The sequence below is a fragment of the Triturus cristatus genome, chromosome 11 (assembly GCF_964204655.1).
Source record: "Triturus cristatus chromosome 11, aTriCri1.1, whole genome shotgun sequence".
Taxonomy (NCBI): Eukaryota; Metazoa; Chordata; class Amphibia; order Caudata; family Salamandridae; genus Triturus; species Triturus cristatus.
Window position 1 is genome coordinate 1,167,803,979 of NC_140594.1, and position 23,064 is coordinate 1,167,827,042.

The window sequence follows — 23,064 nt, forward strand, 5'->3', positions numbered from 1 at the left end:
TTCATCCTGCTATGCAAGCCTTCCAGACGTGAGTGAGATATGTCTGACTCCACTCAGCCCCACTGGCCTTTCGGAGGGGAGAGTGAAGCCTGACAGACTATATACTCATCATACAAGCCTTACATACGTGAGGCATGATATGTGGCTGACGTCACATTCGGCTTTTCTGGCCTTCCAGATGCAAAGTTTTTATTTTATTTTTTTAATTACTTTTATTGGAGTGTGTTTTTGAACAACAATATATCAAGACTACCATGTCAACGCATCTTCTGTCTTGCCTTGATTTTACATTTAGCTTTGCACCAGGTAGTAAATGAATAATCCACATAATAGGGCAACAAACTTCGCTTATTCCCTCCTATAACCCTCTATAACCCTGCCAGCCCCACCCCTATCTTTTCCCATTTCCTGGTGCATCCTCTGCTCAAATAAATTGTGTGTTCTGCTTGCCAACACCAATCAGATCATATTTCCAGTCCTCCAGTTTCAGCAGGGCCAGGGCCCCACAATTCCTTGCGATGTTGCGCTTTGCCTCCACTGCAGCCAGTGCCAGCCACAGGTTTGTGTATTTTGGCCAAACCTCCTCTCTAGGGATCAGTACCACGAGCCACTTCGGCTCTCCTGGAACCTCCACCCCTACAACCCGTGCCATAAACCTCCCAAGTAACTTCCAGTATTTCTGTATTGCCGGACATTCCCAGAGCAGGTGGTAGAAGGTGCCCTCCCGCCCACATCCCCAGTGACACAGGGTATTTTACACAAGACCCAGACGCTGTAGCAGTGTTTGGGGTTGTATATTCGATGGAATATTTTTAGTTGAACCAGGCGAGATCGGGACTTATTGCTACCTCCCTCGGGCCCTGCATGGCTTCTCTCCACTCATCATCTTCAATATGGCCCCCATCACTGTCCCAAGCTGCTCTCAGGGGCCCCAGTGGGTCCGGCGCATTGATCACTATTTTATTGTATAATAACGATATTGCTCTCCCCTCGAAGGGGTCAGTGAGTAGCCGGTCCTCCAGGGTTGATGCTTCTGTCAGTTCCCCCCCCTCCCCCTTCCGTTCAGATGCAAAGTTAACGGACTGTAGAGAAGACAATCAAAGCTGCCTGTCTTTGAGAAGTGAGGTCAGAGCACATTGTGCCCGTATGTCTTTCAGAGATGGGTGTGGCTTCATTGACACCTCCTGCTTGGCATCTTCTTCGGGTATCTATTGAACTCTCAAACATCCGGTGTCCAAGGTGACTCCCCCCTCTGCTTGATGCCTGCGGCATCATCGCCATTCTGCAGGTAAAGATAGCCTGGAGACTTTATTAACTACAGTCTGTGTGTGTGTGTGTGTGTGTGTGTGCGTGCGTGCGTGCGTGTGTGTGTGTGTATTAATGTATCCCTGTGGCATCTACGTGTTATCAGAATCCATACTTTGCTGTTTGTTTTGGGTGTTCGTGTAGAGTTTCTTCCCATTAACCAATCATCGTGTTTCTGTGATGTGTATTCGCTGATGCGTCTCCATAAACCGCTGTATCTGGGCTCCCTGGCTGCTTTCAGTGTGAATAAACCGGTTCACAAGCGGTCTATCTCTGTCTTCAGTGTTTCCTACATGCTGCCTTTTCCCAGGGGTTTGCTCCTGTGTCTTTGTGCCTGCTGCAGCTGCCTGGGTCTCACCACTTCCTGGTTGTGCAAGCAGAGGCGGGGCTTGTATCTAAGACAGCGTCTGACGCCTGCAGAGCTCTCCCGTCTCTCTCTCTCTCTCCTTCCTCCCTCCCTCTCCTCTCTCTCTCCATCCACCCCTCTGGTGCCTCCTCTCCTCCTCGCTCGCCCTGCCTCCACCCCTCCTTTTGGCTAACTGCCTCCACCGTGGTGAGTCCCCCATGGCCCGCTGGAGCGCCTTGTAGCCCCCTCTCCGGACCCCAGCGCTGCCCGCCCGCCCCCGCCGCGGAGGGGGTGATGTGCTCCTAACTTCTGGGTGAAGTGCAGTTTGTGGGACCCGCAGGCTCCGGACTCAGTGCTCAATGAAGATTCGGTGGCTCTTCCCGGAGAAAGGAGCGCATATGCTGCAGTGTCTATGTGCAAAGCGCCTAAAACAGCGGAAGAACGTGCCTGGTGAGATCTTGGCGCTTCTCTCAGAGAGCGCTACCTGATGTTGTGCCCACAGCGCTCAAATGCTGCTTTTTTACTACACACACTCACTGCCTGGTGCCTGGAACATAGTGCACATGCGGTCTGGGGACCCTCCGGTGACGTGTGTGTGTTAGTGTGCATGTGCTTGTAAGGGAGACACAAGCTGGGTGATGTGCAAACAGCGCGGTAGGCGCTATCCACGTGCTGATCGTGTGTTTGGGTCTTGAACCCCCTCCCCTCTGGTCCGTGGGCGCGCTGCGCGCTCACTGCTCCTTGGGCTACGAGTGAAATGTTCTGTTTTGTGTTCAACTATTGTTATCCTCGTGTTCGTGCAGCGGGTGACTCTGGAAGGGGTGATGTCTTCTGTTGTGTGTGAATGCAGAAGACTAGAATGATAACCCGAGTGGACTCGCTGTGTGATCCTGGGAAAACCACGATATGGGGCGTGCATTTAAGATAGCGTTTGTATAGTCTGGTGGCTCAGAGGTTGTGAATGAAAATTGCAGACTAAAGTGATCATCCGGTCTTATCCACGTGGCCGCAAGGTGTGACCCTCGACAAACCACTTCTTGGCCTTGTTTGTAATAGATGTCGCGCATGCACGTCCTCAAAGCGTCGAGAGGTAAGGGCTATTGAAAACCACAGGCAATTTACACAAAAACGAGCAAGGCGCTATGTGGGGAACACGTACGTAGTATCTTTTTAATGTTAAGTGGTCTGCGAAGTAAGAACACAATTAAATGAGATACATACATGTGAATGTGCACAGTTTAAAAATATCGATATGGTGTTACACGTGTATTGGCACCAATCAGACATGAAATAAAGTGTTGGTGACCTGACCAAGTGCTAAAATGTCCCAGCGCTGCAGCTGCTTAGGGTCTGTCCAGGGTGCTGAAGTGTCTCAGAGCTGCTGCTAGGGGTCTGTCCAGGGTCCTGATATGTCTCAGAGCTGCTGCTAGGGGTCTGTCCAGGGTGCTGAAGTGTCTCAGAGCTTCTGCTAGGGGTCCGTCCAGGGTGCTGATATGTCTCAGAGCTGCTGCTAGGGGTCCGTCCAGGGTGCTGAAGTGTCTCAGAGCTGCTACTAGGGGTCTGTCCAGGGTCCTGATATGTCTCAGAGCTGCTGCTAGGGGTCTGTCAAGGGTCCTGATATGTCTCAGAGCTGCTGCTATGGGTCTGTCAAGGATCCTGAAGTGTCTCTGAGCTGCTGCTAGGGGTTTGTCCAGGGTCCTGATATGTCTCAGAGATGCTGCTAGGGGTCTGTCCAGGGTCCTGATATGTCTCAGAGCTGCTGCTAGGGGTCTGTCCAGGGTACTGAAGTGTCTCAGAGCTGATGCTAGGGGTCTGTCAAGGGTCATGATATGTCTCAGAGCTGCTGCTAGGGGTCTGTCCAGGGTCCTGAAGTGTCTCAGAGCTGCTGCTAGGGGTTTCTCCAGGGTCCTGATATGTCTCAGAGCTGCTGCTAGGGGTCTGTCCAGGGTCCTGAAGTGTCTCAGAGCTGATGCTAGGGGTCTGACCAGGGCCCTGAGGGTTCTGAAGTCTGCTTCTAGGGGTCTGTCCAGGCGCATGGGTACTCACAAACTTTCTCTCGGGGGCCAAATTTACAGTGTGGTTTGTGGCCGAGGGCCGCACCAGTGGGGGCGGGGTCAGAGGGGGAGGGGCGGGGCTAAAGCAAAAAAGAATTGTGACCCTGAGGTTGAACACAGGTCCCTGCAGCAGACGCCTTCGTCCACTGAGCCACCAGACCAAGCATACACAGATCTCTCTCCCCCTCCCCCTCCCTCTCTCTCCATCCCTCTCCCTCCCTCCCCCTCCCTCCCCCTGTCTCTCTCCCCTTGTCTCTCTCCCCCTGTCTCTCTCCCCCTGTCTCTCTCCCCCTGTCTCTCTCCCTCCATCGCCCCCCTCCCTCCGTCGCCCCCCTCCCTCCGTCACCCTAATCCCTCTGTCAACCTCCTCCCTCTGTCGCCCTCCTCCCTCTGTCGCCCTCCTCTCTCTGTCACCCTCCTCCCTCTGTCTCCCTCTCTGTCTCCCTCTCCGTCTCTCCCTCTGTCTCCCTCCTTCTGTCTCCCTCCTTCTGTCTCCCTCCCTCTGTCTCCCTCCCTCTGTCTCCCTCCCTCTGTCTCTCTCCCTCTGACTCCCTCCCACTCCCTCTGTCTCTCACCCTCCGTCTCTCTCCGTCTCCCTCCCTCCCTCCATCTCCCTCCCTCCCTTTCCCTCCCTCTTCCTCCCTCTGTCTCCCTCCCTCTCCCTCCCTCTCCCTCTGTCTCTCACCCTCTGTCTCTCTCCCTCCATCTCCCTCCCTCCATTTCCCTCCCTCCGTCTCCCTCCCTCCGTCTCCCTCTGTCTCTCTCCCTCCCTCTGTCTCTCTCCCTCTGTGTCTCTCCCGCTGTCTCCCTCCCTCTCCCTCTGTCTCTCTCCCTCTGTCTCCCTCTCCCTCCCTCCCTCTCCCTCCGTATGTCTCCCTCCCTCCGTCTCCCTCCCTGTCTCCCTCTGTCTCCCTCCCTCCATCTCCCTCTCTCTGTCTCCCTCCGTCTCCCTACCTCCCTCCCTGTCTCCCTCCGTCTCCCTCCCTCTCCCTCTGTCTCCCTTTGTCTCCCTCCCTCCCTGTCTCCCTCCGTCTCCCTCCCTTCCTCCTTCTCCCTCCCTCCCTCTCCCTCCCTCCATCTCCCTCCCTGTCTCTCTCCCTCCCTGTCTCTCTCCCTCCCTGTCTCCCTCCCTCCATCTCCCTCCGTCTGTCTCCCTCCGTCTCCCTCCCTCCGTCTTCCTCTCTCTCCCTCTGTCTCCCTTTGTCTCCCTCCCTCCCTCTCCCTCCTTCCGTCCCCTCCATCTCCCTCCCTCTGTCTCCCTCCCTCCCTCCCTCCCTTCTCTCTCTCTCTGTCTCCCTCCCTCTATCTCTCCCTGTCTCTCTCCCTCCCTCTGTCTCCCTCCCTCTCCCTCTGTCTCCCTCTCCCTCTCTCCGTCACCCTCTGTCTTCTCACCCATGTGTGTGTCAGCCCTCAGCCTAGGCTGAGACAGCTTGCCAGCGCGCGCACACAGCCGCCCTGAGACAGATTCCCAGCACTCACACACAGCCGCACCCGAGTACTTCACAGGTCTTTAAAAAACCATTTACATGTTAATAAAGCTTTGTTGTATTGCACCTCTTAGGCCCCTGCATCTCCACTTTGTCAATCACTGGAATCCCCCGGCTCCCACAGAGCAGAGTCTCAGAGTCCGGGCTGCTGCAACCGGCAGTGTTTACACTATTTAATTTTTTTTAAAAACACATGTAGGATGTCTGCAAGGTCCGCGGGCCGCCGAGGAAGGCTTGCCGGGCCGCTGGCGGCCCGCGGGCCGTACTATGAGAAACCCTGGCTCCAGGGCCTTGAAATGTCTTATGTCTACAGCCAGAGGTCTGTCCAGGGTCCTGAAGTGTGTCCGAGCTTCAGCTAGGGGTCTGTCCAGGGTCCTGAAGTGTCTTAGGGCTGCAGCTAATGGTATTTCCAGGGTCCTGAAATGTATCAGAGCTGCAGATAGGGGTCTGTCCAGGCTCCTGAAGTGTCTCCGAGCTTCAGCCAGGGGTCGGTTAAGAGTCCTGAAGGGCCTCAGGGCTGCAGATAGGGTTCTGTCCAGGGTCCTGAATTGTCTCAGAGCTGCTGCTAGGGGTCTGTCCAAGGTCCTGAAGTGTCTCTGGGCAGCAGCTAAGGGCCTGTCCAGGGTCCTGAAGTGTCTCTGGGCTGCAGCTAAGGGCCTGTCCAGGGTCCTGAAGTGTCTCTGGGCTGCAGCTAAGGGCCTGTCCAGGGTCCTGAAGTGTTTCAGGGCTGCAGCTAGGTGTCTGTACAGGACCCTGAAATGTATCAGAGCTGCTGCTAGGGGTTTGTCCAGGGTCCTGAAGTGTCTCAGAGCTGCTGCTAGGGGCCTGTCCAGGGTCCTGAAGTGTCTCAGAGCTGCTGCTAGGGGCCTGTCCAGGGTCCTGAAGTGTCTCAGAGCTGCTGCTAGGGGTCTGTCCAGAGCCCTGATGTGTTTCAGAGCTGCTGCTAGGGGTCTGTCCAATGTCCTGAAGTGTCTCTGGGCTGCAGCTAGGGGTCTGACCAGGGCCCTGATATGTATCAGAGCTTTTGCTAGGGGTTTGTCCAGGGCCCTGTTGTGTCGTTCAGCTGCAGCTAGGTGTCTGTCTAAGCTCCTGAAGTGTTTCAGAGCTGTAGCCAGGGGACTGTCCAGGGTCCTAAAGTGTCTCAGAGCTGCAGATAGGGTTCTTCCCAGCGCTCTAAAGTGTCTCAGAGCAGCTGCTAGTGGTCTGTACATGGTCCTGAAGTGTATATGGGCTGCAGCTAGGGGTCTGTGCAGGGTCCTGAAGTGTCTCTGGGCTGCTGCTAGGGGTCTGTCCAGGTTTCTGAAGTGTGTCTAGGCTGCAGCTAGGTGTCTGTCATGGCTCCCGAAGTGTTTCAGAGCTGTAATCAGGGGACTGGCCACTGTCCTAAAGTGTCTCAGAGCTGCAGATGGGGCTCTGTCCAGGGTCCTAAAGTGTCTCAGAGCTGCAGCTAGGGGTCTGCCCAGGGCCCTGAAATGTCTCTGAGCAGCTGCTAGTGGTCTGTACATGGTCCTGAAGTGTCTCTGGGCTGCTGCTAGGGGTCTGTCCAGTGTCCTGAAGTGTCTCGGGGACGCTGCTAGGGGTCTGACCAGGGTCCTGAAGTGTGTCTGGGCTGCAGCTAGGGGTCTGTCCAGGACCCCGAAGTGTTTCAGAGCTGAAGCTAAGGGTCTGTCCAGGGTCCTGAAGTGTCTCTGGGCTGCAGATAGGGGTCTGTCCAGGGTCCTAAAGTGTCTCTGGGCTACAGCTAGGGGTCTGTCCAGGGTCCTAAAATGTCTCTGGGCTGCAGCTAGGGGACTGTCCAGGGTCCTGAAGTGTCTCCGGGCTGCAGCTAGGGGTCTGTCCAGGGTCCTGAAGTGTTTCAGGGCTGCAGCTAGGTGTCTGTATAAGGCCCTGAAATGTATCAGGGCTGCAGCTAGGGGTTCGTCCAGGGTCCTGAAGTGTCTCAGAGCTGCTGCTAGGGGCCTATCCAGAGTCCTGAAGTGTCTTAGAGCTGCAGTTAGGGGTCTGTCCAGGGTCCTGAAGTGTCTCCGGGCTGCAGCTAGGGGTCTTTCCAGGGTCCTAAAGTGTTTCACGGCTGCAGCTAGGTGTCTGTATAAGGCCCTGAAATGTATCAGAGCTGCAACTAGGGGTTTGTCCAGGGTCCTGAAGTGTCTCAGACCTGCTGCTAGGGGCCTGTCCAGAGTCCTGAAGTGTCTTAGAGCGGCTGCTAGGAGTCTGTCCAGAGCCCTGATGTGTTTCAGAGCTGCTGCTAGGAGTTTGTCCAATGTCCTGAAGAGTCTCTGGGCTGCAGCTAGGGGTCGGACTAGGGCCCTGAAATGTATCAGAGCTGTTGCTATGGGTTTGTCCAGGGTCCTGCTGTGTCTTTCGGCTGCAGCTAGGTGTCTGTCCAAGCTCCTGAAGTGTTTCAGAGCTGTAGCCAGGGGGCTTTCCAGGGTCCTAAAGTGTCTCAGAGCTGCAGATAGGGTTCTTCCCAGCGCTCTGAAGTGTCTCAGAGCAGCTGCCAGTGGTCTGTACATGGTCCTGAAGTGTCTCTGGGCTGCAGCTAGGGATCTGTGCAGGGTCCTGAAGTGTCTCTGGGCTGCTTCTAGGGGTCTGTCCAGGGTCCTGAAGTGTCTGTGGGCTGCTGCTAGGGGTCTGTCCAGGGTCCTGAAGTGTCTCTGGGCTGCTGCTAGGGTCTGTCCAGGGTCCTGGTGTGTCTGGGCTGCAGCTAGGAGTCTGTCCAGGGCCCTGAAATGGATCAGAGCTGCTGCTTGGGGTCTGTCCAGGGTCCTGCAGTGTCTCTGAGCCGCAGGTAGGGGTCTGTCCTAGGCCCTGAAGGGTTTCCCGGCTGCAGCTAGGTGTCTGTACAGGGCCCTGAAACGTATCAGAGCTGATGCTAGTGGTTTGTCCAGGGTTCTGAAGTGTCTCAGAGCTGCTGCTAGTGGCCTGTCCAGGGTCCTGAAGTGTCTTAGAGCTGCAGTTGGGGGTCTGTCCAGGGCCCTGAAGTGTTTCAGAGCTGCTGCTAGGGGTCTGACCAGGGTCCTGAAATGTATCCGAGCTTTTGCTAGGGGTTTGTCCAGGTTTCTGAAGTGCGTCTAGGCTGCAGCTAGGTGTCTGTCCGGGCTCCTGAAGTGTTTCAGAGCTGTAACCAGGGGACTGGCCACTGCCCTAAAGTGTCTCAGAGCTGCAGATAGGGCTCTGTCAAGGGTCCTAAAGTGTCTCAGATCTGCAGCTAGTGGTCTGCCCAGGGCCCTGAAGTGTCTCAGAGCAGCTGCTAGTGGTCTGTGCATGGTCCTGAATTGTCTCTGGGCTGCTGCTAGGGGTCTGTCCAGTGTCATTAAGTGTCTCTGGGCCGCTGCTAGGGGTCTGTGTAGGGTCCTGAAGTGTGTCTGGGCTGCAGCTAGGGGTCTGTCCAGGGCCCCGAAGTGTTTCAGAGCTGAAGCCAGTGGTCTGTCCAGGGTCCTGAAGTGTCTCTGGGCTGCAGATAGGGGTCTGTCCAGGGTCCTAAAGTGTCTCTGAGCTGCAACTAGAGGTCTGTCCAGGGTCCTGAAGTTTCTCTGGACTGCAGCTAGGGGACTGTCCAGGGTCCTGAAGTGTCTCTGGGCTGCAGCCAAGGGTCTGTCCAGGGTCCTGAAGTGATTCAGGGCTGCAGCTAGGTGTCTGTATAAGGCCCTGAAATGTATCAGAGCTGCTGCTAGGGGTTTGTCCAGGGTCCTGAAGTGTCTCAGAGCTGCTGCTAGGGGCCTGTCCAGAGTCCTGAAGTGGCTTAGAGCTGCAGTTAGGGGTCTGTCCAGGGTCCCGAAGTGTCTCAGAGCTGCTGCTAGGGGTCTGTCCAGAGCCCTGATGTGTTTCAGAGCTGCTTCTAGGGGTCTGTCCAATGTCCTGATGTGTCTCTGGGCTGCAGCTAGGGGTCTGACCAGGGCCCTGAAATGTATCAGAGCTTTTGCTAGGGGTTTGTCCAGGGTCCTGAAGTGTTTCAGAGCTGTAGCCAGGGGACTGTCCGGGGTCCTAAAGTGTCTCAGAGCTGCAGATAGGGTTCTGCCCAGCGCTCTGAAGTGTCTCAGAGCCGCTGCTAGTGGTTTGTGCAGGGTCCTGAAGTGTCTCTGGACTGCTGCTAGGGATCTGTCTAGGGTCCTGAAGTGTCTCTGGGCTGCAGCTAGGGATCTGTGCAAGGCCCCGATGTGTTTCAGAGCTGAAGCTAGGGGTCTGTCCAGGGCCCTGAAGTGTCTCTGGGCTGCAGATAGGGATCTGTCCAGGGTCCTGAAGTTTATCTGGACTGCAGCTAGGGGACTGTCCAGGGTCCTGAAGTGTTTCAGAGCTGCTGCTAGGGGTCTGACCAGGGTCCTGAAATGTATCAGAGCTTTTGCTAGGGGTCTGTCCAGGTTTCTGAAGTGTGTCTAGGCTGCAGCTAGGTGTCTGTCCGGGCTCCTGAAGAGTTTCAGAGCTGTAACCAGGGGACTGGCCACTGTCCTAAAGGGTCTCAGAGCTGCAGATAGTGCTCTGTCCAGGGTCCTTAAGTGTCTCAGAGCTGCAGCCAGGGGTCTTTGCATGGTCCTGAAGTGTCTCTGGGCTGCTGCTAGGGGTCTGTCCAGTGTCCTGAAGTGTCTCTGGGCCGCTGCTAGGGGTCTGTCCAGGGTCCTGAAGTGTGTCTGGCTGTAGCTAGGGGTCTGTCCAGGGCCACGAAGTGTTTCATAGCTGAAGCTAGGGGTCTGTCCAGGGTCCTGAAGTGTCTCTGGGCTGCTGCTAGGGGTCTGTCCAGGGTCCTGAAGAGTCTCTGTACTGCAGCTAGGGGACTGTCCAGGGTCCTGAAGTTTCTCTGGGCTGCAGCTAGGGTCTGTCCAGGGCCCTTAAATGGATCAGAGCTGCTGCTAAGGGTCTGTCCAGGGTCCTGAAGTGTCTCTGGGCTGCAGCTAGGTGTCTGTAGAAGGTCCTGAAATGTATCAGAGCTGCTGCTAGGGGTTTGTCCTGGGACCTGAAGTGTCTCAGAGCTGCTGCTAGGGGCCTGTACAGAGTCCTGAAGTGTCTTAGAGCTGCTGTTAGGGGTCTGTCCAGGGTCCTGAAGTGTCTCAGAGCTGCTGCTACGGGTCTGTCCAGAGCCCTGATGTGTTTCAGAGCTGCTGCTAGGGGTCTGTCCAAGGCCCTGAAGTGTTTCAGAACTGAAGCTAGGAGTCTGTCTAGGGCCCTGATTTGCCTCCGAGCTGCAGCCAGGGGTCTGTCCAGGGTCCTGCAGGGTCTCGAGGCTGCCGGCTAGGGGTCTGTCCAGGGCCACGAAGTGTCTCAGAGCTGCAGCTAGGAGTCTGTGCAGGGCCCTGAAGTGTCTCAGAGCTGCAGCTAGGGGTCTGCCCAGGGCCCTGAAATGTATCAGAGCTGCTGCTAGGGGTCTGTCCAGGGTCCTGAAGTGTCTCTGGGCTGCTGCTAGGGGTCTGTCCAGGACCCTGAAGTGTCTCAGAGCAGCTGCTAGTGGTCTGTGCATGGTCCTGAATTGTCTCTAGGCTGCTGCTAGGGGTCTGTCCAGTGTCATTAAGTGTCTCTGGGCCGCTGCTAGGGGTCTGTGTAGGGTCCTGAAGTGTGTCTGGGCTGCAGCTAGGGGTCTGTCCAGGGCCCCGAAGTGTTTCAGAGCTGAAGCCAGTGGTCTGTCCAGGGTCCTGAAGTGTCTCTGGGCTGCAGATAGAGGTCTGTCCAGGGTCCTAAAGTGTCTCTGAGCTGCAACTAGAGGTCTGTCCAGGGTCCTGAAGTTTCTCTGGACTGCAGCTAGGGGACTGTCCAGGGTCCTGAAGTGTCTCTGGGCTGCAGCCAAGGGTCTGTCCAGGGTCCTGAAGTGATTCAGGGCTGCAGCTAGGTGTCTGTATAAGGCCCTGAAATGTATCAGAGCTGCTGCTAGGGGTTTGTCCAGGGTCCTGAAGTGTCTCAGAGCTGCTGCTAGGGGCCTGTCCAGAGTCCTGAAGTGTCTTAGAGCTGCAGTTAGGGGTCTGTCCAGGGTCCCGAAGTGTCTCAGAGCTGCTGCTAGGGGTCTGTCCAGAGCCCTGATGTGTTTCAGAGCTGCTTCTAGGGGTCTGTCCAATGTCCTGATGTGTCTCTGGGCTGCAGCTAGGGGTCTGACCAGGGCCCTGAAATGTATCAGAGCTTTTGCTAGGGGTTTGTCCAGGGTCCTGAAGTGTTTCAGAGCTGCTGCTAGGGGTCTGACCAGGGTCCTGAAATGTATCAGAGCTTTTGCTAGGGGTCTGTCCAGGTTTCTGAAGTGTGTCTAGGCTGCAGCTAGGTGTCTGTCCGGGCTCCTGAAGTGTTTCAGAGCTGTAACCAGGGGACTGGCCACTGTCCTAAAGGGTCTCAGAGCTGCAGATAGTGCTCTGTCCAGGGTCCTTAAGTGTCTCAGAGCTGCAGCCAGGGGTCTTTGCATGGTCCTGAAGTGTCTCTGGGCTGCTGCTAGGGGTCTGTCCAGTGTCCTGAAGTGTCTCTGGGCCGCTGCTAGGGGTCTGTCCAGGGTCCTGAAGTGTGTCTGGCTGTAGCTAGGGGTCTGTCCAGAGCCCTGATGTGTTTCAGAGCTGCTTCAAGGGGTCTATCCAATGTCCTGATGTGTCTCTGGGCTGCAGCTAGGGGTCTGACCAGGGCCCTGAAATGTATCAGAGCTTTTGCCAGGGGTCTGTCCAGTGTCCTGAAGTGTCTCAGAGCTGCTGCTAGGGGCCTGTCCAGAGTCCTGAAGTGTCTTAGAGCTGCAGTTAGGGGTCTGTCCAGGGTCCCGAAGTGTCTCAGAGCTGCTGCTAGGGGTCTGTCCAGAGCCCTGATGTGTTTCAGAGCTGCTTCTAGGGGTCTGTCCAATGTCCTGATGTGTCTCTGGGCTGCAGCTAGGGGTCTGACCAGGGCCCTGAAATGTATCAGAGCTTTTGCTAGGGGTTTGTCCAGGGTCCTGAAGTGTTTCAGAGCTGCAGCCAGGGGACTGTCCGGGGTCCTAAAGTGTCTCAGAGCTGCAGATAGGGTTCTGCCCAGCGTTCTGAAGTGTCTCAGAGCCGCTGCTAGTGGTCTGTGCAGGGTCCTGAAGTGTCTCTGGACTGCTGCTAGGGATCTGTCTAGGGTCCTGAAGTGTCTCTGGGCTGCAGCTAGGGATCTGTGCAGGGCCCCGATGTGTTTCAGAGCTGAAGCTAGGGGTCTGTCCAGGGTCCTGAAGTGTCTCTGGGCTGCAGATAGGGATCTGTCCAGGGTCCTGAAGTTTATCTGGACTGCAGCTAGGGGACTGTCCAGGGTCCTGAAGTGTTTCAGAGCTGCTGCTAGGGGTCTGACCAGGGTCCTGAAATGTATCAGAGCTTTTGCTAGGGGTCTGTCCAGGTTTCTGAAGTGTGTCTAGGCTGCAGCTAGGTGTCTGTCCGGGCTCCTGAAGTGTTTCAGAGCTGTAACCAGGGGACTGGCCACTGTCCTAAAGGGTCTCAGAGCTGCAGATAGTGCTCTGTCCAGGGTCCTTAAGTGTCTCAGAGCTGCAGCCAGGGGTCTTTGCATGGTCCTGAAGTGTCTCTGGGCTGCTGCTAGGGGTCTGTCCAGTGTCCTGAAGTGTCTCTGGGCCGCTGCTAGGGGTCTGTCCAGGGTCCTGAAGTGTGTCTGGCTGTAGCTAGGGGTCTGTCCAGGGCCACGAAGTGTTTCAGAGCTGAAGCTAGGGGTCTGTCCAGGGTCCTGAAGTGTCTCTGGGCTGCTGCTAGGGGTCTGTCCAGGGTCCTGAAGAGTCTCTGTACTGCAGCTAGGGGACTGTCCAGGGTCCTGAAGTTTCTCTGGGCTGCAGCTAGGGGTCTGTCCAGGGCCCTTACATGGATCAGAGCTGCTGCTAAGGGTCTGTCCAGGGTCCTGAAGTGTCTCTGGGCTGCAGCTAGGGGCCTGTCCACGGTCCTGAAGTGATACAGGGCTGCAGCTAGGTGTCTGTAGAAGGTCCTGAAATGTATCAGAGCTGCTGCTAGGGGTTTGTCCTGGGTCCTGAAGTGTCTCAGAGCTGCTGCTAGGGGCCTGTACACAGTCCTGAAGTGTCTTAGAGCTGCTGTTAGGGGTCTGTCCAGGGCCCTGAAGTGTCTCAGAGCAGCTGCTACGGGTCTGTGCATGGTCCTGAATTGTCTCTGGGCTGCTGCTAGGGGTCTGTCCAGTGTCATTAAGTGTCTCTGGGCCGCTGCTAGGGGTCTGTGTAGGGTCCTGAAGTGTGTCTGGGCTGCAGCTAGGGGTCTGTCCAGGGCCCCGAAGTGTTTCAGAGCTGAAGCCAGTGGTCTGTCCAGGGTCCTGAAGTGTCTCTGGGCTGCAGATAGGGGTCTGTCCAGGGTCCTAAAGTGTCTCTGAGCTGCAACTAGAGGTCTGTCCAGGGTCCTGAAGTTTCTCTGGACTGCAGCTAGGGGACTGTCCAGGGTCCTGAAGTGTCTCTGGGCTGCAGCCAAGGGTCTGTCCAGGGTCCTGAAGTGATTCAGGGCTGCAGTTAGGTGTCTGTATAAGGCCCTGAAATGTATCAGAGCTGCTGCTCGGGGTTTGTCCGGGGTCCTGAAGTGTCTCAGAGCTGCTGCTAGGGGCCTGTCCAGAGTCCTGAAGTGTCTTAGAGCTGCAGTTAGGGGTCTGTCCTGGGTCCCGAAGTGTCTCATAGCTGCTGCTAGGGGTCTGTCCAGAGCCCTGATGTGTTTCAGAGCTGCTTCTAGGGGTCTGTCCAATGTCCTGATGTGTCTCTGGGCTGCAGCTAGGGGTCTGACCAGGGCCCTGAAATGTATCAGAGCTTTTGCTAGGGGTTTGTCCAGGGTCCTGAAGTGTTTCAGAGCTGTAGCCAGGGGACTTTCCGGGGTCCTAAAGTGTCTCAGAGCTGCAGATAGGGTTCTGCCCAGCGCTCTGAAGTGTCTCAGAGCCGCTGCTAGTGGTTTGTGCAGGGTCCTGAAGTATCTCTGGACTGCTGCTAGGGATCTGTCTAGGGTCCTGAAGTGTCTCTGGGCTGCAGCTAGGGATCTGTGCAGGGCCCTGATGTGTTTCAGAGCTGAAGCTAGGGGTCTGTCCAAGGCCCTGAAGTGTTTCAGAACTGAAGCTAGGGGTCTGACCAGGGTCCTGAAATGTATCAGAGCTTTTGCTAGGGGTCTGTCCAGGTTTCTGAAGTGTGTCTAGGCTGCAGCTAGGTGTCTGTCCGGGCTCCTGAAGTGTTTCAGAGCTGTAACCAGGGGACTGGTCACTGTCCTAAAGGGTCTCAGAGCTGCAGATAGTGCTCTGTCCAGGGTCCTTAAGTGTCTCAGAGCTGCAGCCAGGGGTCTTTGCATGGTCCTGAAGTGTCTCTGGGCTGCTGCTAGGGGTCTGTCCAGTGTCCTGAAGTGTCTCTGGGCCGCTGCTAGGGGTCTGTCCAGGGTCCTGAAGTGTGTCTGGCTGTAGCTAGGGGTCTGTCCAGGGCCACGAAGTGTTTCAGAGCTGGAGCTAGGGGTCTGTCCAGGGTCCTGAATTGTCTCTGGGCTGCTGCTAGGGGTCTGTCCAGGGTCCTGAAGAGTCTCTGTACTGCAGCTAGGGGACTGTCCAGGGTCCTGAAGTTTCTCTGGGCTGCAGCTAGGGGTCTGTCCAGGGCCCTTAAATGGATCAGAGCTGCTGCTAAGGGTCTGTCCAGGGTCCTGAAGTGTCTCTGGGCTGCAGCTAGGGGCCTGTCCACGGTCCTGAAGTGATACAGGGCTGCAGCTAGGTGTCTGTAGAAGGTCCTGAAATGTATCAGAGCTGCTGCTAGGGGTTTGTCCTGGGTCCTGAAGTGTCTCAGAGCTGCTGCTAGGGGCCTGTACAGAGTCCTGAAGTGTCTTAGAGCTGCTGTTAGGGGTCTGTCCAGGGTCCTGAAGTGTCTCAGAGCTGCTGCTAGGGGTCTGTCCAGAGCCCTGATGTGTTTCAGAGCTGCTGCTAGGGGTCTGTCCAAGGCCCTGAAGTGTTTCAGAACTGAAGCTAGGGGTCTGTCTAGGGCCCTGATTTGCCTCCGAGCTGCAGCCAGGGGTCTGTCCAGGGTCCTGCAGGGTCTCGAGGCTGCCGGCTAGGGGTCTGTCCAGGGCCCCGAAGTGTCTCAGAGCTGCAGCTAGGAGTCTGTGCAGGGCCCTGAAGTGTCTCAGAGCTGCAGCTAGGGGTCTGCCCAGGGCCCTGAAATGTATCAGAGCTACTGCTAGGGGTCTGTCCAGGGTCCTGAAGTGTCTCTGGGCTGCTGCTAGGGGTCTGTCCAGGACCCTGAAGTGTTTCAGAGCTGCAGCTAGGCGTCTATCCAGGGTCTTGAAGTGTTTCGCAGCTGCCAGCTAGGGGTCTAACCCTGGTGCTATAGTGTTTCAGAGCTGCAGCTAGGTGTCTGTCCTGAGTGATGCGGGGGTGTCTCGGAAGAACCATCCAAGGGTCTGCGCAGGGATGTAAAGTGTCCCCTGCTGCCTGCTGAGATTCTGTTGAGGATGCTGAGACCCCCTGCTGATGGCGAAGTTCGGTGCCTGGTGCTCAAATGCTTCACTGCTGCTGGGTGAAGCTCGGTCCCCGCTGCCGAGGCGCCTCTTTGAAGCTGGCTGGGCTCTTCTGTCCTCGCCCGGGGTCCCTTTGACCTTGTGTCACAGATCAGTTTTATTTTCCTGTTAGAGGTTCCTCGCTCCTGCCCGGGTTCTCTCGGGCGCCGCTGTGTTTGTTTACTGTTAGTAGCAGAAACTCACATCTTCTAACATTCTGATCCGCAGGGCACACATTTCCGCTCGTCGGCTTATTCACAAACAATAAATGCTTTTTATTTACTAAGTCAAGGGTGTTAGCAATCAATGTATCAGCGTCACTGTGTTTATATTGCACACGTTTCCGCTAGGCTGCCCTTGTGTAGCGCTGCTAAGTTACCTTTATGTAGCGCTGCTAGGCTGCTTCCATGTAGCGCCGCAAGGGTGCCTCTATGTAGCGCCGCCAACCTGCCTCTGTGTAGAGACGTAGGGCTGCCCTTGTGTAGCGCTGCTAGGCTGTCTCTATGTAGCGCCAATAGGCTGCCTTTTTCTTGCGCCACTAGGCTGCCCTATGTAGCGCCGCTAGGCTGTCTCTATGCAGCGCCGCTAGGCTGCCTTTATGTAGCGCCTCAAGGCTACCTTCCACCAGTTTCACAAACTAGGAAGAATTTCACATCAACAGCTCAACCCTGCGGCAGTTTGGAAATGCGTGTGTCAGACTGACAGTGACTGCCATGGTGTGTGTGGCGCTCTTCACACAATGATCCGCTCCAAGACACTAGTGAGTCATCATTTGTCATAGTGTGTGGGGGGGGGGGGCTCGGAGTGCAGCGCACCCACCGGAAATCTTCAGACCACGTGTTATTCAGACAGGGCCGACCTAGCCTATCATTAAACTATGATCGATGACTTGAGTGCCATTGAGTTGGATTCTAGCAAGGCACAAGTCCTAAAAAAGAAGTGTGTGGGGGGGGGGGGAGGGGTAACCAAATTAGACATCTCGATGCGTGTCATCGTACGTGGCATCACAGGAAGTGCCAATTCACCCATGACCTGCACATTGATTTACACACTTGTCTGATTTGCTGTCAATGTATAACATGTGCCTGGGATTAAAAGTGCTCTGACACCCTATATTGAGATGAGGAGCGCTATAAAAGAAATACAAACGTGTTATTTAAACTGTTATTCATGTATCTAGTCGGACAAACTGACACATCTGACATTCTTAATGTGCGCACGTCTCTCTTGCATTCAGGGATTGATCGAAGTGAAAAGCTCGCCTCCAATTAGCAGTTCCTTCTAAGCACTTGTGAAGTGATGACGTGAGAACGGAATGCCTTTGTTCCATCTCCTTTGCATTGCCGTCTGGGTGTTTGGCTCCTAACAGCTCCCAGCCATGATCAAACTGGAACACAAGGAGGGCTGTTGGCCCCTTAACTTCAGCCTTTGTCTTGGGCCCAAAGTCTGACAGCCCCCACTCCGCTGCTGGGAATGGAAGGCAGACAACCTACAGGCGCTGCTGAGTGTGTCCCAGCGTCTTAAAACCGGGACAAGTTCCGCATATTTTACTGGTGCCAACTTCTTGGCAGGGGAAAAGTGTCCTCCCTGTGAAAATACTAGAAGGGATGCCGCCTACCCACCTGTACCTCCGACTTGTGGCCTGGGTAATAGAAACGCGCACTGTTCTAGTGCCTAGAGGAGGCCTTTGAGTATGAGCTGGGCTCTACATAGCAGTGACTATTAACGAGAAGCATCTTCGAAGCGCTATCGAGAGGGGATTTAGCAAATGCCATCTGTTTTCTTTCATTCTCACTATCTCCATTTAATAATCTCATTTATTTGCCTTTGATTCTTCTTTCCTTTGTAAAATGAATACTAATACTCAAAATAAACTGAAAACCGCTGTAATAACTTCCAAAGATCTCAGCGGAGTAATTATTTGTTGATGAGAGCCGAGAGCACAGCCCGAACTTCACGAAGGTGAACGCGGGGGGGGGTTTGGTTTTACCTTTCACCCACGGCATTTAGGCCCAAATAATTAGTATTATTGAGCAAATAGAGTAATATCTGTTTTTAATGACCCTCCGTTGTAGTAAGAAATGTATATATCTCTCCATTTGTTGTTTTTGTAGCGCCTAAACTATGTAGTAACCAAGCACTATCTGAGTAGCTGGACTCTGAAACAGCTGTACCGGTTTTATCGACAGGACAATGCTGAGAGGAAGGGTTAGCCCTGCCAGCATTCAGGCTTACTCTCAAGTGCCTTACCAGGAGCTCAGGGTCCGCAGGCAGATTGAGCCCCCCCCCCCCCCCCCCCCCAAAGCTCAGGGAGTAAATGTCGCTCCCGCGTTCCCCACGCAGTGGCGAGAGGCGAGGCCGTGGTCATGGCAGACACTTCTAATGTCTTACATCTACCCCGGTGTTTGCAAGACTTCTCTCGTCCTCCAGACTCGGTTGCCCACAGTGACTCTCTTTGCTGAAGGGCACTTTCTGCCATGTATTGCTCCACACATGCATACTAAGGAGGGAGGGGCTCAAAAGGGTAAGACTAAATAGCACGTGTAAATTACTCAAAAGGTGAGTTACCTTTGTAAATAATCCCTGCAGTTTGTGGCTGGCCCCAAAACTATAGTGGAGATGTAAGATTCATTTTGGAGTAAATTTACACTCGGGTTTGTGAATAGCCAAAAAGTAATTTTGAATACACCAGTAAAATCTGATTAATTTCAGTAATTCTGTATTACTCTTTCACAGGGAATTACCAATAATACTGTGATTCCACCCTGTTGCATCATTAGGACTAATTTGAGGTAAAATCCTACTGTGAGAGCACCTTTAGCCAAGATCGGCTGCTCGGGCAGCAGTTTCTGTTCTTTTGCATTTAGCAAGGTTTTATTAGTGCAAAATGCTCCTCCACATACTTTTTGACACAGGGGTGCATTGAAGGTGCCTTTTACACCAAAAACTGGCACTAAATGCACGAAGTAAGTTGGAGGAAAATCCTACCCCAAGCGGACCGTTCTCCCTCCCTCCAAGGCTGCGTTGTGCTGTGTTGCACATTACTACTGGGCACTTTTTGTAGAAATACACCACCTTTGCATTCCAAGGCTTAAAGGGTTGCCCTGCTGCAAAGGTCCGGCTTTCTGCCTTCTTACTTGTTGAAACTCTTTTTTTTAAATTATATCTCGTTTCCCTGACTCCTGGCCGTTTTGAAATGGTTTTCTTTCACTGACGTGTGAGATACATTTGAGTTGTTGTTAAATGAGAGAGTCATGTGCTGGCCCATGTGTGATCTCAACAGTTTAAGAGCACAGCTACTTGTGATCTGTACCCCTTTTTACCTTTGATAATGTCCTCTTTGTATTTACCTCAAGCTGCAAGGAATCTCATGGTACAGTTTCATTCCCGCATCAAGCAATTTAATGACGAAAAAACAGATTTGTTCACTAAAATGTTGTGTGATCAGTTCTCCATTATGGGAAAACTGACAGAGAGTTCCGCTTGTATTGTGTTTGAGAGGAATGGCGAATTCAAAGCTGGTGCGTTTGATATGTTGGTCAATACACAACTGATCCATTTGATAGGAGTGGTGAATACACAACTGATCCATTTGATAGGAATGGTGAATACACAACTGATGCGTTTGATAGGAGTGGTCAATACAAACATGAGGAATACATAACTGCTTCATTTGATAGGAATGGTGAATACACAACTGATGCGTTTGATAGGAGTGGTGAATACGCAGCTGATACATTTGATAGGAGTGGTGAATATGTATTAGATTCTGCGAAATATGTTGCCATGTTTTCTAGGTATAAAAGTTTCTGGACAGTTTCAGTCGCCCTTGGACATTGCAAACTTGAGAATGCAGAAGGACTCAAGGTAGCATGTCAAACATCGACATCTGCCCCCATAGCTAAGTACATGCTTTCTCCTGCTGTTGCACAGGCCTCTCCAGCGTGGTACCTATATCCACACTTAGATCGTTGCAGCCCGCTTTTCTGAAAGTTCTCATTAACACATTGCGATTGTCCAACATTGTCCCATGAGTCAGTGGGTTCTCTACATTTGTATAGTGCTTCCCACCATATGTACGACCACTCAGTGCTCTTGGAGACGGAATGCGGTCAATTGATCTTGTATTTGACTGTTTTTCGTATTAGAGTTGAGCTATTTTAGGCTATGGTCAGTGAGGTTGGAGAAGACAAGTGGATGGTTTAGTGATAAGTTATATTTGAAACAGATCAGCCATGGCTCCGTATCGAGCGTAGTGTGCATGGACGTGTGTGCTAAAGATGAACGCAGGTCGTTTCATGCTACAGGGCAGTATGCTTGTCCTTTCCTTACTCCTAGTCATTGTTATTGTTTGAGACATGTTGTTAGATAGTGTGACTTTAAGGTTTGTTATATTGTGCATGTGGCAGAGGCCTGGGGGGCCTTCGGCACGAGATCCTGTGATTTAGAATTGATGCTCTTTGTAAATGATCTTGAAGATCAAGACCAGAATGAAAAAGGTTAGAGTGAAAGGGATCTCAGATGCAGAAGGATCTGTCACCAAACTTCCTGGGGAACAATAGAGACACTTCTTGAAGGATGCATTCAAGTACAATGCCTACAACGGTAGGAAAACTATATTCAAAGTGCAGAGGTGGACATGAGTCTCAGACCAGATGCCCCTTCTTGGGTGGCACTTTCCATCATTTATCGCTGACCACTCAGATTGCAATAAAAAGGGCTTGTTTGATCCCTATGCAAGGGACAGCCAGGATTCTCGCTCTGGTCCCTATATATTAATACCCCTTAAAGCAAGGAGTGTGCCTGCCTTTCTTCTGGGAGTGAATGTTTGACATTGTTTCAGCATCAGTCCATCAGCTGTTCTTTTCGCACTCTTCTGATGTCAGCGCTATATGTTGTGCCCTTGTGTGATGAGCAGGCGCGCCCTATTGGCCACCTAGTGAGAGGCATGACAGGCTTGCTATGGGCCTAGTACGGCTTGGCTAGTACTAAACCCAGGCTTCCATCGTTGGTGTCCCGATTTCTCATTCTGCAGGTCTTGACCCTTTATTTAACTCTTAGTTAGAAAAAAGATGAGTTGGCACCAGCTCTCACCCCTAGGCCTGTGCTCGTACTTTAACTCTCTCATACTTATCTATGTCTATGACTAGCTGAAGGCAGGTGGCCCTTGGTCGTATCCTCAGGGCGCGCTTTGTCTGTGACACTTGTCCGAATGGCTCATTAACCCACCGTAGTCCGGCTACCCTACCCATAGTTCGGGTAGCAGAGGAGGCAAGGTATGGTCTGTTCGTTCGTGTTTATAAACTGAAACTTGCCTTCTTTGCTGCTTGTGGTTCCGAGCAGCTTGAAATTGACCAACACGAGTTGACCTTACTCCCCATTCTTGAAGGGGGTTCATGTTTCAAGTGGAATCAGCTGGAGGTACCCCGGTGTCCCTGCGGAGGCACTATGTTTGCTTCTGTGATGGGCAGTGAGGACCTGTACTAGATGAGCTGGATGGTAGTGTCCCTTTGTCATCTCCCAGCTGACCAGCACAACACCCCCTACAGTCAGATGACATCACTACTATCAGGGTAGCTCTTGTTGACGTTTGTAATAAAATTCAGCTTGAAAAATACTTGCAAAACAAAAATGTTGTTGGCTGGCTCATCCTGGTAGATGCAAAGGGAGTCATCAAAGAAACCCTGAGTTGATGAGGCCTGACAGGTGACGAGCACTTTGAAGATTAGTTGACAGGTGTGTGAGTAAGTACCAGGTGACAGTGAGAAGATGAAGCCAAGAACATAACATGTCAATCCCGAAGCAGTGCCTTAATGTCAAGAGAGAGCTAGGGAGAGATAGAGAAAGAAAGAAAGAAAGAAAGAAAGAAGAAAGAAAGAAAGAATGAATGAAAAAAGAAGAGAGAAGAAAGAAGGAAAGGAAGAAAGAGAGGAGAAAGAAAGAAAAAAGAAAGAAAGAAAGTAAGGAAAAAGAAAGAAAAAAAGAAAGAAAGAAAGTAGGATAGAAAGAAAGAAAGAACGAAAGAAAGAAGAAAGAAGGAAAGAAGGAAAGGAGAAAGAAAGAAAAAATAAAGAAAGAAAGAAAGAAAAAAGGGGAAGAATGAACTAAAGCAACAGAGAGAATGATAAATGAGCAAGACTAGAAGTTGTGCAAAGAGTGAAAGGGAGGAAGACAGAAAGAGAGAAAAGGAAAGAGAGAGAATATGAGGCAGGGGCATTCTGCAGAAAAACGAGAGATAGAGTTGGCAAGGAAGGAACCGTTTTTTTGACTCGCAATAAAATATGCATTTGATTATACTTGGTATATATATATATATATATTAAACTGACATAAAATCCTATATTTTGGATAGTTACCCAATTCTCACCCTATAAGGCAGGTCAGACATGTATAGCCCACATGGACACTCTGCATTGTTACATCAATCTGTGCAGAGCTGCAGACTCGAGACAAGCCTTCTTCTGTGCATCACCACTGTAGGGACACCTGTGGTGGGCACAGCAGCCGAGGTGCACCCTGGAGCCCTGACTCCAAGGTGTACTCACCCACCTGCACCCCCCAGGGGATTCTCATCGATGAGAGCCATCTCTGCCTTTTCTTTGGCTCAGAAAGCACAGACCTTGTTGCTTAGGTAATCCACCATCTGCTCTTAGTTTAGATGCAGCTTTTTTAGTCCCACTAACCACGGTGTCCTAAAAAGTTTCCAGCAACGAGGCGGCTAAATATAGGACGTGTTGAGAGCGAACAATACTCCAGAGATGGCGGCCGCCTTTCTGGGCTGCTGGAGCCTGGTCTCAGATGCAGGCAGGAGCCCCACAGGCCTTCCTCAGGTATCCACCACTGGGCCCACAGTTGGATCTGACAAGCGCAGTCCTTTCCACGATGCCGCGGGAAGCCCACCTTGTGATGGACCCAAGGGGGACACGCGTTTTGTGCACCTCAGAAGGGCAGCACGGAAGACCTGTTCACTGACTCCCTAGTGTGTGCTGGTGAACAGCTGGAGTGGGGAAGGGTGACAGCGTATGCCACCCTCATTCCAGGAGTTAGTGAGGAGACAGTGTGCCATGTCTCTTTACACACAGTCCCTTACTCTCTAGTATGTTAGACACTGAAGATGCAGTGAAGAGGTCTAGGCAGGTTGCACTGTACGCATACCTTGCTTCGGGTGCGTTTTACTGGGGGTGGGCGGAAATGGCGGAGTTTCACTCTGTGGTATACAGTGGAGTTACATAAAAACTCGGCGAGATTCCGCAGAGTTCCACAAGTAGGCAGAATTCTGCACGTTGCGCTGCTCGCACTGATTTTTAGCGCCTTGATCTTGTTCCATGCCTGAATGGCAGCATGCGGCGTGCTAGAGGGCGCTGTTTTTTTACTGCTCTACTCGAGCAGAGACGCAGCTTTCTCAACCTGAATGGTTGTGACCTACAATGACTACCTACATTGAAAAATCTTTCCAGGAG

At 53.1% G+C, this 23,064-nt stretch overlaps 1 protein-coding gene across 3 annotated transcripts in view; it reads left to right on the plus strand.

The window, feature by feature from the left end:
* Window positions 1-23,064, plus strand: part of FGF12 (fibroblast growth factor 12) — a 909,266-nt gene that overhangs the window by 291,878 nt on the left and 594,324 nt on the right. Inside the window, exon 1 of one of the 3 annotated variants that reach the window (XM_085635863.1) lies at window positions 1,795-2,101. The exons of the other annotated variants lie outside the window; for them this stretch is intronic. Coding sequence (XP_085491989.1) covers window positions 2,011-2,101 — 91 coding nt within the window. The 5' untranslated portion in view covers window positions 1,795-2,010. Of the gene's footprint in view, window positions 1-1,794; window positions 2,102-23,064 lie in introns of those variants that run through there. 3 annotated transcript variants of the gene reach the window in all.